At 38.1% G+C, this 15,031-nt stretch overlaps 1 protein-coding gene across 1 annotated transcript; it reads right to left on the reverse strand.

Annotated features, from left to right (window-relative positions):
- Positions 1-1,106: 1,106 nt before the first annotated feature.
- LOC135939438 (ATP-binding cassette sub-family G member 1-like) lies at positions 1,107-14,848 on the reverse strand. Its single transcript, XM_065483829.1, has 10 exons — positions 14,511-14,848; positions 9,288-9,405; positions 8,333-8,531; positions 6,448-6,593; positions 5,760-5,998; positions 4,994-5,241; positions 4,333-4,501; positions 4,170-4,270; positions 3,466-3,621; positions 1,107-3,019 (listed from the first exon to the last, which is right to left on the reverse strand). Exons 1-10 carry the CDS (start codon positions 14,650-14,652, stop codon positions 2,678-2,680), a joined length of 1,860 nt encoding a protein of 619 aa, XP_065339901.1. The 5' UTR covers positions 14,653-14,848; the 3' UTR covers positions 1,107-2,677.
- Positions 14,849-15,031: the final 183 nt, after the last annotated feature.

The following is a 15,031-nucleotide window of genomic DNA, read 5'->3' on the forward strand; positions in this document are numbered from 1 at the left end:
AGAGCGATTCCCCGTCGAGTCAAGGTGAAAGGCGGCGGCTGCGAGGGCAGAACTAGCGAAACGGGGTCGTCGCTCTAGCATCTGGGTCACAGATTCGCTTTCAATGCCACCCGCGCACATCGTTTCCCTCGCATCTCTCATCTCTGCCTTGTTTCGCGTTACCCCGCCCCGCGTCTCGAGGCCGTTTGTCTCGCTCTCCACGCCTAACTGTAAGAAGCTCGCCTATTGCGCCTCTCTTCCCTTTCCGTCATTTTAAAATGAATTAAATGTTTTATAGTGACTTCTCTGGTTCAGGGTGTTCGGGTTTATTGACCACCGACATTAAAAATATGCAAAATCAAAAGCTACCGGTGAAAATTTTGTCTTAATTTAAGTCCAGCATAACTTAAAATCTAAATATTTTAAATTTATATGTAACTAGATTAATTAAATACCACCGGTGGCCAGATATGCTTATAGAAATTGGTCCCCCGTGGTCAGATCCAAGATGATATCGAAAGAGAGCGAATTAATAAAGCTGATGCAGAAGTTCATCAGTAATGAGACCTAAGATTTACCTGGAGTGCGTTGTCAATTGTATATATAAAAAATTACTATTTTAGAATTTTAAATCGGTGCAAAATGTACACGTTTCCTGAGCCGATTTGGACGGTCTTTAACAAACAATTTTAGCTATAATTTCACAGATTTTTCGTTTAAAGTGACGGTTTAAAAAAGGATCTTTTGATTTGGTTGAAATTTTATTAAAAATATTCTTAGGAAGTTTATTGCTAAAAAATGCATATGTACTAGATTTTAAAGAATTATTTTTTAAAATATTTTTGTATAATATTAATTTTTTATATTTTAATGTGCATTGAATCCCATTTTTCATCGAAACGAACAAAGTTACATTTTTTCATTTTCAGATGTGTAAAAATATTAAGATTGGAAGAGCAACAATTTTTCAGGATTTTTACTTCCACAAAGAAAAAACTGATAAAATATGTCTAAAAATAGCAACAAAACTGCCTGGTCATTGAAATGTCAATTTTATAAATTTAAATAACTCCATACAGGGTTTTCCTTAAAAATGTTTTAGGATTTTAGTTTCAATTAAATTGCAATTATTATCTGAGATATACTTTATTTCCATCATTGGCGCCATCAAAGATCAAAAATCATTTAACAAAGATCTGTCTGGTTAATTTACCACTTTATTACTTTTAATTTAGTTTTCGCTATACAATCCAAAAAGCTAGGGTGATCCAGACATTATCACAGTAACAGTGAGTTAATTATGAACGATTTTTGTATCTTTTGCTTCTTAATTAGAGTCAAAAACGTATTACATTCAGTGCTATAGAGGCATTCCACGGATTGGAAAATCAAAAGACTGGAGAATGCAACGATAAACATTAATTAAGTTATTTGTTTTAATTTTGATTTTTGCAGAATGAATATTTTTCTAACATAAACCGCAGGACAATCAGATTTACAGAATTTTAACATCGTGCTCGGATATATTATATTTTATTTCTAAACGTTAACAATTGGTATATCATGATCACAAAGAGATTTTTTAAAATGCATGCACCATAGTGATTCACACTTCTCTGTTCATTTTAAATCATTTTGGAGTCACAAAAATATATTTCCCTTCTTTGGATTCAATTATTTCAAATGGGGTGGATTAGTTGTACCATAATGGTTTTTAGCAATGCACAAATTTCGCTCACATACCTCAATTTGAAAAACCCTCCGCCAAATAGGTATATTTTCAGTCTATCAAATTCATATGCTTCAGAATTTACTCAATTGTATTGTTCCATGCATACGCAGGGAAAGAGTTGCTTTAGTGAAAAATCATCAATTATTCCTACTTGAAAAGAGCAAAATCCTCGTTTCAGGGACAACAATTCGTATTTTAAATATATAATTATTGTGTGTGTACATGCTACATGGTGTTTTTTCAGTCATACTTTGAGGGAAAAAGAGGGGAAATGCTCAAGTTCACTCGGCGGTTGAAGAAATACAGTATACACGTTGTGAAAATATATTTGTTTTAATATAAAATCGTTACAAACACAATTACAAAACTAAATACGAGTTTTATGGAAACTCTGAGAGAAGAGGAAATGAGAGAGTGAGATTTGGAAAATATCGGAACTCTGGCCGTTCTTTGGAAATAATTTTTAAGTACTGAGAGATATCGTCCTCTTTGGTTTTTCACTAGAATCGATATTTTTAATCAGAATAAAGATTCTTAGACTCTGGAATTTCAGTCAGTTTGCTATCTTTTATAAAATAAAAATTTGATAAATAATTGGATTTTCTCCATTAACCCAGAGGAAAATATTTTACACTTTCGTATTTAAAAATTCCTTGATTGCTCTCCTAAAGAATAGGAGCGCAGCAAATTCTGACAGGCGCTAAAGCAATAATTATTTACTGTTGGCATAATTTCCCCAAAAAATAATGTCTATTTTTTATGTTTTGGTTGATTATCCGATAAAAATCATTTTTTTATATATCATGGCCATTGGAAAAAATGACCAAAACCCCAAAGTCTAATAATCTGCCTTTGTAGCCATCGATCCTCATCATTTTTCGGCAGTTAAAAAATTAACTCAGCCAAGTTAGATAATCATTGACTATGTCCAAGCCAACCGTAATTTGGCACGTCAGGGGCGACTGACTACCTGAGGTGCAGCTTGATCCAGAGGGCGGCGTACGTGGCGCAGTACATGATGAGGCCGGTGCCGGCGACGAGGAGGCTGTTGCCAACGACGTCCGTGTCCGCCGGCACGTCCATTTCGGCGAGGAACTTGCGCGAGTAGCTGAAGTGGCAGTAGAGCTCCTTGCATGGCAGCGTACCGCGGTTGTTGCCGTAAAGGGTGAACACGGCCGAGACGAAGGCGGCCCTGAAGTAGGAAATATTGTACAGCCACCTGAACATCCACGGCGTGTCGCGCCAGATGATGCAGAAGCCGAAGATGGAGAGCAGCACGCCGATTGACGGACCAATGAACACTGCGATCTGTGTAAAATATGAACCAATTTTTAATTATTACTTATTACAAGGGTTGTATGCATACATTATTACTGATTTTAAATTATAGTTCTATACAAGACCAATTCATTGGAAATTTATTCGTGAATAATTGACAAACAAAACCAATATATTCCTCAATTTCTAAAAGTGAGAATCATTTTTACACTTAATGAAATTTATTTTCTTAATATTTGTTGACAACTTTAAAAAACAAATTTAACTTTTCTTTTAAGTCTATCTTCAGGGATATAAAGTAATTAAATTTGCAAGTATTTTAAAATGCTCCCTTTCCTAATTTTTCATTAGTTTTAAAGCAAAATTGAAAGTTTTTCCATTTTAGAAAATGACTGCTGAGCATTTGTCTAATAAAATTGGCTCTCAAAACAACTAACGAGATGATGGAAGCAGATCTGGACCACTTTGCTACTAACCGTTACGGGTAGAGTTGCGCCAATGAAAAACCCAAACGCCTGTGCCGTAAAGGACGTGAGCACGCAAAGGAAGAAAAATGGGATGAGCCGCGACGCCTCCATCGGCTGGCCGGTCATCCAGTAGCTTATGCTTAAGTAGCTCAACGCGCAGACGATCTGATAATGAAAAGCAAATTGTAACAAGTGACGATAGGTGAGGCAAGAGGTATTGTGTTTGGTAGGCAACTTGCTCGGCGTGCATGCATTCGCTGGCATACGCTCAAGGGGCAAAGTTTCAAACCTGCTTGTTGATCAAAGCATTTGCCATAAAAGAATAAAAACATATTTTTACAGATGGTAAATTTGGGTAAAATGAAGTTACAATGATAATTTTAACCACTAAGATTTTTTTATAATAAATATGAGATACCGATTTGCAAAAAAAAAAACATAATAGGAACAAAATTATTAGATGTTGAATGAGAAATTTAAAAATGTGCAGGAGGATAAGAGCTAATTTGATCCTGCACAAGTTTACATTGCAATTTTGGCCTCATCAGCAAACCTGTCTACTAATTGTAATTCATCCGTATAGAGATTTATTTTCCTTTTTAACATGTTAATACTTTTATGGCAATTTTTTAAAATAATTTACTACAATTGAAGTTCGTATTAATTGCAAATTATTTGAAAGTTTTTTTAATCGACGTGGAAATAGTTCTCACCTGGAATGGAATTTCAATGCACAGGATGGAACCAAGGTATGGCCCAAGCGAGTACCACTTGTTGAAGTGCTCCCTGGTTAAATTTTTTATCTCGAGCGGAACTGAAACAATCAAAAGTGAATCATCAGCACACAGACAACCAGCTGAATCTCCGCGCACTCACATTGCAGGGTAACCGCCATTTTTCCGGTGTACATGACGAAGAGACATGTGCCGTAGATGTAGACCCAGTTGGCGAGGACGCGGTTTGCGTCGTTGCCCACGCCGCGGTACAGGTAGCCAAACAGCCAGGCGATGCCCAAGTGACACAACAGACGCACTGCCATCGGCTTCTGCAAGTGGATGGTCAAGCATTGAATTAAAATGTTTTAGACAGTCAAATATTTTTTATAAAAAAATTGAAGCGTAAATAAATTTTTAAATTAATAATAAATTTAGGATGCATTATTTATCCAAGGTTCTAGTACACTTAAAATAAGTTTACTTGCTTGAGGAGTTCAATTCATTATTAATTCACTTGATCTAACTTTTTGTTTATAAAACTTCCAAGATCTGTTTATCTTTGCAGGACAATGCCTCGTTCTTCAAGTAAGATTTTTTTATCTAAGATACTCCTGGGAATGACAGCCAATTTAACAACTTGCAAAACACCCGTTCAACTATAAATCTTCTGCTCTAATGGCATTTCGCGCACGACAAGTTAAAAGTTTCCAAATGTCTGGCAAGCCGCTTATTTCCCCGGCGCCGAGAAAAAACTTTCCTGACGCCCCGGTGACACGAAAATCGATAGCAGTTTATTGCGTGACTCTAAAAAAGACACTTACGAAGTCTCTGGAGAGGATGTGCAAGTTCCGAAGGTAAAGCAGCAAGAACTGCATGAAGTGCGAGCTCTGCTGGCCGCCTTTGTCTTCAATCGAGTTCTTCGGCAGGTTGCTGATGATCTGGATGTTCTCGTCGAGGGCGCGTTCGGCCGAGTTGCTTGACTCGGCGATGGCCACGTCCACCGATCCGTGCCGCTTGATCGCCTCCGCCAGACCGTGGCTACCGTGCTCCCCGCATGCAATTTCCAAAACTGAAAATATTTGTGTTCAACTATTCAGGTTCTTCACATAAAATTATTTATTTAATTCAAGTGGTATTTTTAATTTAAACCTCCTGTTTGTGCATGCTTTCAGTTTTTGTTGTTTTAATGAACTTACTCTCACAATAAAAAACAATCCAATGCGAGAAACTTTTTTTCAAAATTAGAACACTTTAAAATTTATTGGTCTTATTTAGTTTTTCAGTATGAATAACCCCCAAATAAAAATAAAAATTTGAGACTAACAATAAGTGAATTATAACTCATTACAAATGATATTTTTAATTACACGCATTTTAATCGAAAATAATTTGTATTTTCTTACTTAAATTGGTTCAATTGGTTGCATATGCATCGTTTTTTTTAAATTGGATCAAAATAATCTTGGAAGCTTGCGAAGAAGTGAATCAGAGATCGTCTGAATTTTCATTGTCCTTCACCGTAATTTCAAATGAAAAAAATTGATGAAATTTAATTTTACTTCAGTAAGTATTTATTACAGCACTCACGGAAATCTGCAGGGTTGTGGTAAGCTGGGCACTCGAGTCCCCTGGAGTTGAGGAAGGGCAACAAAGCCTGCGGGCTGCCCTTGTAAATGCACATGCCGGCGGCCACGACGTACAGCGAGTCGAATCTCTCGAAGATGCGCGCGCTCGGCTGGTGGATAGTGATTATTATCGTTCTACCACCCCTTGCCAGGTAGCGCAACAGCTCGATGCACTGCGCGCAGGAAGCGCTGTCCAAGCCCCTGCACCAAAGATGTTTTCCTTTTATTAGTATTTAAATTAATTATTTTGCAAAAATTGAATAGAAAAAAGGGGAGGGAGGGGTGATTAAAATTTTTCAACAAGGGCGAAGAAAAGGAGAGTATAAAGAGGATTAAAAATTGCAGCAAGCTTGAAAAACTATCTAAAATTTGTCCGAAATTAAGAATTTATTTTTAACTTAACGAATGATGTCTCATTTTTTATATATTTTACTTCTCCCTATTTTAATATTTCAATGACTCTTTAAAATTTCCATGCAGCTGGGGAGGAAAATGCATGCGCAGCGTCTGTCGTCAAGGAGTCTGGCAGTGACATGAAAGGAAGAAATGAGTCCTTTGGGATGACGACTCGCTTTCTCGTGTTGATTTCACTGCTTCTCAGCGCACGTGCAGCAGCGCGGCGGGGTAAATATTTGATCTTGTGTACTCACGTGGTGGGCTCGTCGAGGAACATAATTGGGGGGTTGTTCAGAAGTTCTAGGGCAATACTCAGTCTCCTTCTCTGGCCGCCAGACAAGAGGCCGGCCCTTGTGTTTTGGTGCTCCGAGAGCCCAAGCGTCTCGAAGATCTCACTTATCTGAAATACACACAACACATTCAAAAATATAAATACTCGGATGTCATTGAACAACAAACTCTTCAAAAGGGCCAGAAAATCAAGCTTTGTATTGGCTCTATTTCAACAAATTGTGGTTATTGCAAAGCATTCCTTTAAATTCTAGTCAATTTTTGAAAAGAATTCCAGGAAATTGGGGAATGGAAACATTGCAAATTTCATCAGCTTTTCGAATTTGAAATAAACACTCCATTTTTTTTTGTAATTTCATTTGTCTTCATATGTGATGAAAAATTGTATTAAATTCGAAAGGCATGCAGGGTATTTTTGTGAGTTGAGCTTTGCATTTTTAATCCACCTCGTGTTTAATGCTCATTCTTTTTCTCGTCACTTGACCTAATTCGCGCGCAAAGTCAACTAACCATTCCTATGCTAACTAGACTGGCAGCAGGGAAAACAAACAGCCCTTTCGTAATCGTTTGAGCGGATATTATTAAAAAAAAAACCGAGAACGTAGTGCGGAGCCAAGCAAAAGCAGCCATCAAATCTGCATCTGGAGCTAGCTGGCTCAATTTCCTCCACTGGACCGAACGGAGGCCTCAGGGTCACCTGTGACGTGCACCGACGGCCAGATAGGGCGGTCGGGGGCGATGCGGATGGGGCCGGGCGAGTTTTATCGATTCGCGCCAGCTTTAAGAGATACTCGCACACACACACTCGCGCTCACACAAGACCGCCGCCACCAAACGGGCAGCCGGCTGAGAGAATCTCCGAATTGAGATGGATTGGAGCAGTGCGCCCAGTCAGATTTCGGGGCTTAACACTCCGAGGATGACGGATTGGCTGCTTTTAGCTCTAGCTTCCATGGCATGACTCGAAGTCCAGAAATGCATTCTGACTGCTCACCCCTAGATTGATCCTGAAAATTCTCACTTTTATAGGGAATTCAAACATTTAGCCTGATTTCGTGCCTAACATGGACGAAATTCCTCATTTTTTATTATTGAACTTCAACAATTTTAAGTTTAATTTATATCCAAATGTCTTCGTGTGCTACTGACTTTTAAAAAACGCATGTTTCTCCAATTTAATTTCTATCCACAGTTTAAGTTTATCCTCTAGGTTGAAATCCTTTTTTATTTGGAACATAAAATCATAAACATTTTAAAGAAGCACAATGTAAGAGCTAATATTAGCCAGTCGTAAATTTTGATGATCGGGGCGGGCTTCCTCTGTTCGATTAAATTTTTTTAATAAAAACGGAAATTTTGGCTTGCGTCTTTTATTACAAAGAGGGTTTTGCTGCCATTCCATAAAGACGTTTCTTGGATTTTGCTCAGATATTAAATGCTTAAAATTTTTCATTTCAAAATCAAAGAATATGTTTTAAACATTTTTATATTCAAGGCTTCTTGTCCTGAATTTTGAAGTGGAAAAATTTATATGCAACGGTGCCGTTTCGTGCCCTATTCACGACGAAGAGGGGTCAAATGCACCCCCGCACGGGTCAACAACCCCTTTTGATGGGTTGCTGCTGGCTGTCTTTCACGCACGATACCGCGAGTACTCTTCGGCTTGGAGGCGAGCCAAATTTACATTTCGCTCATCTCCACCGTTCCGCTTGTTCGCACGACGCAGCAATGCGCATTTGCAGCGCGAGATTTGTCAATATTTCTATTCATAGACGAAACTGCTCGAGGTGCATTATAAATGAATACAAAAAATATGAACTTACAACAATTTAGAGAAGAGAAACAAACCTGAAAGCTAATGGCTTTGGCGCTGGGGGCGTGCGATCCACCGCCAAGTTTGAGTTTGGCCGCGTAGGTCATGGCCTCCCTGGCCGTCAGCAGCGGCCGCAGCTCGTTCTCCTGCATAATGTAGCACGCTTGCCGACCGAACTTGTTCAAGTCCCTCGGCTCGCCGTTCACCTCAATGCTTCCTGTCACGTTTCGAGTCCTACAAAAAATTTGCAACGTTTAATTTTACCGAAAAATTTCGAAATTCGTCTAATTCTATATAAACGGGGTTTCAATTTGTTCGCAATTCAAATACTCATTTCTAATTTTGCTTGAAATAATAAAATAAAAATTATTGAATTGAAATTGAAATGAATGCAATTATGCAATTTTCAAACATAACTTAACTCCCGTTGTTAGGTTCAAACTGATAAAATTTACCTAATTAAATTAAAATGCCAATATTTTTAGACTTATAAACAGGCGGTCTCTAAAATTGACCCACACTTTTCTAACGCAGCATTTACAATTTTTGGTCAGCATGAATTGGGAAGGAGAACCTTCTTTACTAACCAAACTACTTTGAAAACGCCGGTCACACTTTCAATGGTTTATTTGTAATAATATTAAAAATAAATATAATAGTGTGACAAACAAATCAATTTCCTATTCGTCTTTCAAGATGTAAAGAGTCTTGTTTTGTAGCTGTTTTAGAATTATATTTAAGGTCATCCGTTAAAATAAACAAAAAACTGTCAAGGTGAGAAATTAAAAATAATTTCATTAAACCCCTTGTTCAACCTACATCAGCTCAATTAATTTTATCAGCACGGCGACTGTCGATGTGGGTGCTTGCCTATTATTACATTTTGTGTGGCAGCTGCGGGCCGCAAAGCACACACACTCGAGCGCATCTGCGCTGCTCTTTGCTTGCAGGACCCATAAAAAGCACGGAGATAGGGGGCTTTGCACTTACACGTAGCCAGCCAGAATGTTGAGCAGCGTGCTCTTGCCCGCTCCTGACGGACCTAAAATCGCTGTCAGCTGGCCCGAATGGAACTCGCCGGACACTCCGAACAAAATCTTCTTCATTTCTGTAACAATCAAATGACAGTTTCAACACATTTTATTGAGTTTCAAATTTAAATTTAAGAGTTATAACTTATTGTCTGTGAAAATTTGTGTATCAAATTTATTGAACGTAAAACATTTTTATGTAAATTAAAAAATCTCAAATGTTAATATTGACTAGCATTTACGTGTAAAAATGTATTGGAATAGATCAATTAAAGCTTGATTGTATGAAAACGATCTTAGAAAAAATGTAATGTAATATTTATATACTACGCCGTTACATTTCTGCAGAACTCGCGTCTGTTGAAAATTTAAAAAATAAATCCCAAACTTTGGTAAAAGTATGAAAATCGAACATCATTCAATTCACCTTGCTGAACTGATGACAAGAATGTTAAGTTAATTTAAATCCGACCTCTTTTCAAGAAATCGTGGCAGTATGAAAATTACGGCGATCAAGCTTTACCAAATGGTAGCAAATAATCACTATGATTTTCGGATTAATAGGTTTGGTAGAAATTTAAGGGAAACTGAAAGTTAAAAATGGGCTACTCCCCTTTTCCTAGGATCAAAATGTCTTGTTTTTGCAACAATATTTATTTATTTTTTTATACCCGACAAGCCGACAGCTATAATAATTATCAAAAAATTGAACATTGATTTTATAATAAAAAGCACACGCAATTTCCCTCTGGTTCTATAATTCAGAGAAAATTTTTAAGCTAAACGGTGCAATTTGGAGGAAATTGAGTTGAGCAAAATGACCACCGATTGCGTGTAATTGTCGGCGAGAGCTTCCCATGCGAAAATATTATAATTGGACGCCTTGCATGTCATTTGTGATGAAAAGCGGCCGGCTAGCGATTTTGAATTTCGAATTGCGTGACTGGCGGATGGTGTGAGTCAGCAGAAGAGTTTCCGGGCCGATTCAATTGTCTTTTATCCTCGAAAGCGCGTGTTTGTTAGTCATTCCGACGGCGACACTTCTGTGATATTGAATTGGATAACGACGTGTGGGCGGCATGGACGATCCACACAACACTTTCACTTGCCCTTTGCACCAGTTTCCAATCCATTTAGCGGCGCTCTAACTCAATTAGGTCAGCGCCGCTTTTGTTTCGTCGTTTTTTGGCCTGAAAAGAGTGGCGCAGTTCTGCGAATGCCGCCCCTTTTCGCCTGGGGGGAAATTAATCGAAAAACCATGCTGGGGAGAGCATGCAGAGGTCGTGAACCCTAAACTCGCAACGCAAAACTTCCACCATTGATTTACACCCAACAAAAATTCAAAATAAAAATAAATTTTAAATAAGGAAAGTAAAAGAATTTTATTTACTTTTTCTACTTGGAGAATATGTGCTAATGGCGTTGATCTAATCAATAGATAAATTCTTGACTGCCTCAAGTGTCCAAAATATTTTCGGGACTTTTCTTACTTTGAACAACGTTTCAGCGCCATCGTGACGTTATTGTCATCATCATTTGCAAAGGTTTCTGAATCACTGGCCAAAGATTTAAAGGATTTATCGGATTTATTTATATTTGAACACTTGCATCCTTATTTCAAAAACACAAATTTGGAGCAATTTGTATTTTTTAAATTTTAAAAAGTACATTATAATTTTAAATTTATTTATTTTTTAAAAATACATATTTTAAAAGGCTTTGATTCAACAGCCCCCTTGATAACTGTAGGAAATATGCCTTCCAGATAGAGTGAGTCCCCGACTTATCCTCCAATTTTTTCTATTCTCAGCATTGCATGTAAGAGCCATTTGACGATTCGTCACGGGACACTATCTGCGTGACGGAAAAACGATATAGCAACAGTATGATTCATGATGTGTGCAAGAAGTCTTTTTCACCACATGGTGAGCACATTATTTTTCTATCGTTTGCGAACCAACAACATCCGTCTCTTTGGAAATGAAAAAACATTTTTATATTAACTAAAAGAGCTTATATCTACGAAAATCAGACTATTCACGATTCATTGCTGTTAAAATACCTCCCAAAATATCTGAAGGCCTCTCTTTGTCGTTTATTCATTTATTCATACAGTAAGGATATCGGTCGTATCGTTGAATGACTGATGGATTGAAAAAAACGAACAATCATTTCATTCCTATTCAGATGAAGCCTAGCTCTATATTTGTCAAAGGCAAACGCGCACGGGGAAAAGGTTTTGGATGATGAACAGTTTTATTAGCAGTGTTGCGTGCGGTGCCTTTGTCGTTGGTTCCCACAGCCTGCACAATGGCCGATAAGGAATACAATTAAAACACGGCCCTCCACTCCGGTAGCTCCAATTGCAGTGTGGAAATAAAATAAATGCTGCCGAGCCAACGACGACACATTTGAGTGGCGAAGGAAGTGATCAAGGGCGATCAATTTGTCTTTTATTCGTGGCATTTAGTCGGCAATTACACTAGACCAAATTTTGTAAACATATCTGTAAATTGCTGAGAATTTCCTGTCCTCAAGTCGAGCCCAAGGCTGTAACGGCTAGTCGCCATATTAAAAAGTAGTTAGGATGATTTCTACCAGGAATTAGCGTGTCGCAAATTATGGCCTAGAAGCGTTTTGAGAGCCAGCAGACACCGACTTAAGCGTTCTGACAGCTCAAAAAGAGTTACTGAACAAAGTTCAATCAGCAAGTTGACCCAGTGTCGTTCGCAAACAAAATGATTGCAGCCAGTTGTGTGATTTTGAGGTCAATTTTAAGCTTGTCGTTGTTGACATCAAATCTGGCTCTTCTTTGTGTAACCTTCTTTGCAAACCTCGGTGTAATGTACAAAATACTAAACTAATTTTAATCGGATAATTCTTGAAAAATGTGTGTCAAGTCAAACCTCTGACCAACATGTTGCTGATGACATTTGCTAATGCCGCCGATTAGGGGCTTCAATAGAGCCACTCGTCCAAGGGAAGCCAACTCAAAAAGAGAGTGTTTAAAGTGGATTGTTAATACAGTTTCACCAATTTGTAATTTATGTGAATCGTTTAAAAATTTTAACTGAATAATAACCTCTACCATGTGCAATGATCATGATCTAGAAAAAGTTGAACTTCGGATTCTGGCAAATTTCTCAAAAATTAAAGTGGTAATTTTTCAATTATTTTGTTCACTTGAATTCGATTCCTCTCGTCGCACACATGTTTTACTCGCCGACAAGTGCCAAGTTAGTGCCTCTGGCCACGTCGGGACAGTATGCCTAGAGTAGTGTGTGCATTAGTTAGTAGCTGCTCGGGCAGGTCAGCCAGAAATAATTAGCAATATTTAAAATGGTATGTAAATAATGAGGAAAATTTCCCTATTGTCGAAATAAATCCTGATTTTCAATACGAGGACAGTGCTCACTTCTTGAATAAACTTTGGATTGAATTTTCTCAATTCTAATGACGATCTGGGACTAATTTTTTGAAAAATATTTTAATTAAAAATTATTTTACAGTATTTTGCGGCGCTTATTTACTATATTTACTATAAGCACTACTCGATCCACACACGCATTGCTAAAATATTTTATCGCGTTCCACACGATGTTTACTTCCGACGTTCCAACAAGTCTAGAGGTTAACACACGAATAGCGATTTAATCTGATTGTGAACATTGCGTCACTATATTTTAATGGAATTCATGTCAAAGTGGCGCTTACGAGGGCCGTGAATAATTTGCACCCAGTTTGTTTGTTTCCCAGGCACAAACGTTGTTGTAAAATCCATATTTTCGATTCCCTTAAGCGTCGACCGAATTAGAATTTTATCGACAGATCAAAGTTGCGTTTGCCGTGGTAACAGACCATTCATGAGATTCCTCCTGCTCATATTTCAAAGTCAAATCTTTGGAGGTGACACAGGATATGTTAATTCGCGCATCAAAAGCAGATTTCCGCCGCTTGAGGAGAGGAGAAGAAGTACAAAGCCTAGTAGCGTGTTTCCTTTTATAAAGAGCGTGTTAGTTCAAGTCGGTCGTGTGTTGCTTTTTACTAGAGGACGTTGTTGAAAATATTTTGAGCTTGATGAATTTGTAAGAGCCTTGCAATCATAGACTCAGCAATTTCTTTCTAATTTGGGTTGTAAATTTATTAATTGCTTTTTTACTTTACATCTGATTTACAATTGGACATCAAGTAAGCACGTCATCACGCACTCTAAAAGACATTTGAGCCCATATTATGACCTAATAAATAATTTTAATCACCTGCAAAACGCTATAAGATGCAAGAAACAGTGCTTTTCAGAGTAATTTGCAAAAAAATATATGCATTTTTAGGCATTTTGTAATAAACAAAACAGTTACTTTTTAAGATATTCATGAAGAAAGTCGAATTAAAATTTACATTTTATCATTTTTAGTCGTTGAAAATAAGTTCTCATAATTAAGAATTTGAGATGTAAAAATAATTTCAATGTACCTATCTGTAAAAAGGAATTGTGTATTTTTTCTTTATTGCCATGAGCGGTTTATTGAATAAGGAAAGGATTTCAGCTAACTTTTTCTAGAAAAGGAATGTTGCTGTGGGATTTTACTTTATGATAACAGCTATTTGGTGGTTTCCATTTTTAGCGTCGGATTGAAGTCAAAAGAAGAGCATATATTCAATAAATAAAATAATAAATAAAACTTGTGAGCAATATATTATTTTAAATTGACCTCTTTATTATATCAGGGAAGCATCAGATAAACAACGCGACGATAAAAGGGTAAAGAGAAAATAAAACTATCTTTTCCTGCTCAACGTTGGAACCTCTTTTTGAAAAATATAAATTTGAATTTTTAAAAAAGCAATTAAGAGAAAAATAACACAATCAAGATGAGAAAATATAAATTTGTGAATGTATCCTGGAACCACTAGCATGAATTGAGAAAATGTGATTGTTTAATTAATGAAAGTGAGTTCAGAATTATTTATTTATTTTGATCAGAATGACAGGGTAGCGATAATTTCCTATACTAAATCGTAGATGGTTTTTACGTTAAATTAAAAACACCAATCCCCAAATTCTTTCTTTTTTCTGTTTTTAAATTTTTCCTCTTCTGACCCTGCGCACCCCACAGCTTACGCAACGCACCCCTGGCGGTGGTCACGAGAGCAAGACGCGTACAAAAAAACGTAAACAAACCTGGTTTCTTGTTGAGGCTGAGCGCCAGGGCTTTGTAGCAGACGTCCCTGAAGGTGATGTCGAGCGACTGCCGCTTGGGCAGGTAGGAGAGGAAGGCCCTGGCCGGGGGTGGCGGCCCCGCACCCTCGGCGGCCGCTGTCATCGTTTTGTCCTACTTTCGCCAGCTCCGCATCCCGACTGCTCCTGCCGTGCCCGGCTGCGCGTTTGCTTTTGCTGCTCTCCGCCGCTCACAACAGCCAGCCAGCCGTGCGCGGTGACGGCCGGCGCGGGTCGAAGGGCGCACGCGTCGACGCCCGGCAGCGCCGACGGGCTTCCATCGGGCACCAGGGCCCGCCACTTCTCTGTGCCGGAAGTTTCGGCCGCCGCTTTATCGCTCTCCGCCCCGCAGCCACACAGTAACAGAAAGTCGGGGAAAATATAATTGCGCGTCAATCTCACACGCGCTTTTTTGCCTCTTCCATCTAGTTTCCATCAATTTGTTTCCCTCAATTCACAAAAATCGAATGAGCATTGGCAATAAC

The sequence above is a fragment of the Cloeon dipterum genome, chromosome 3 (assembly GCF_949628265.1).
Source record: "Cloeon dipterum chromosome 3, ieCloDipt1.1, whole genome shotgun sequence".
Lineage (NCBI taxonomy): Eukaryota > Metazoa > Arthropoda > Insecta > Ephemeroptera > Baetidae > Cloeon > Cloeon dipterum.

What these genes read in the sequence shown, in the direction of transcription:
- LOC135939438 (XM_065483829.1), bottom strand. Translation starts at nt 14,652, where the DNA reads ATGACAGCGGCCGCCGAGGGTGCGGGGCCGCCACCCCCGGCCAGGGCC. An exon ending in CAGCCTCAACAAGAAACCAG is followed by an intron (nt 9,406 to 14,510) that starts GTTTGTTTACGT and finishes TGATTGTTACAG; the next exon opens with AAATGAAGAAGATTTTGTTC. An exon ending in CCACAACCCTGCAGATTTCC is followed by an intron (nt 5,242 to 5,759) that starts GTGAGTGCTGTA and finishes AAATATTTTCAG; the next exon opens with TTTTGGAAATTGCATGCGGG.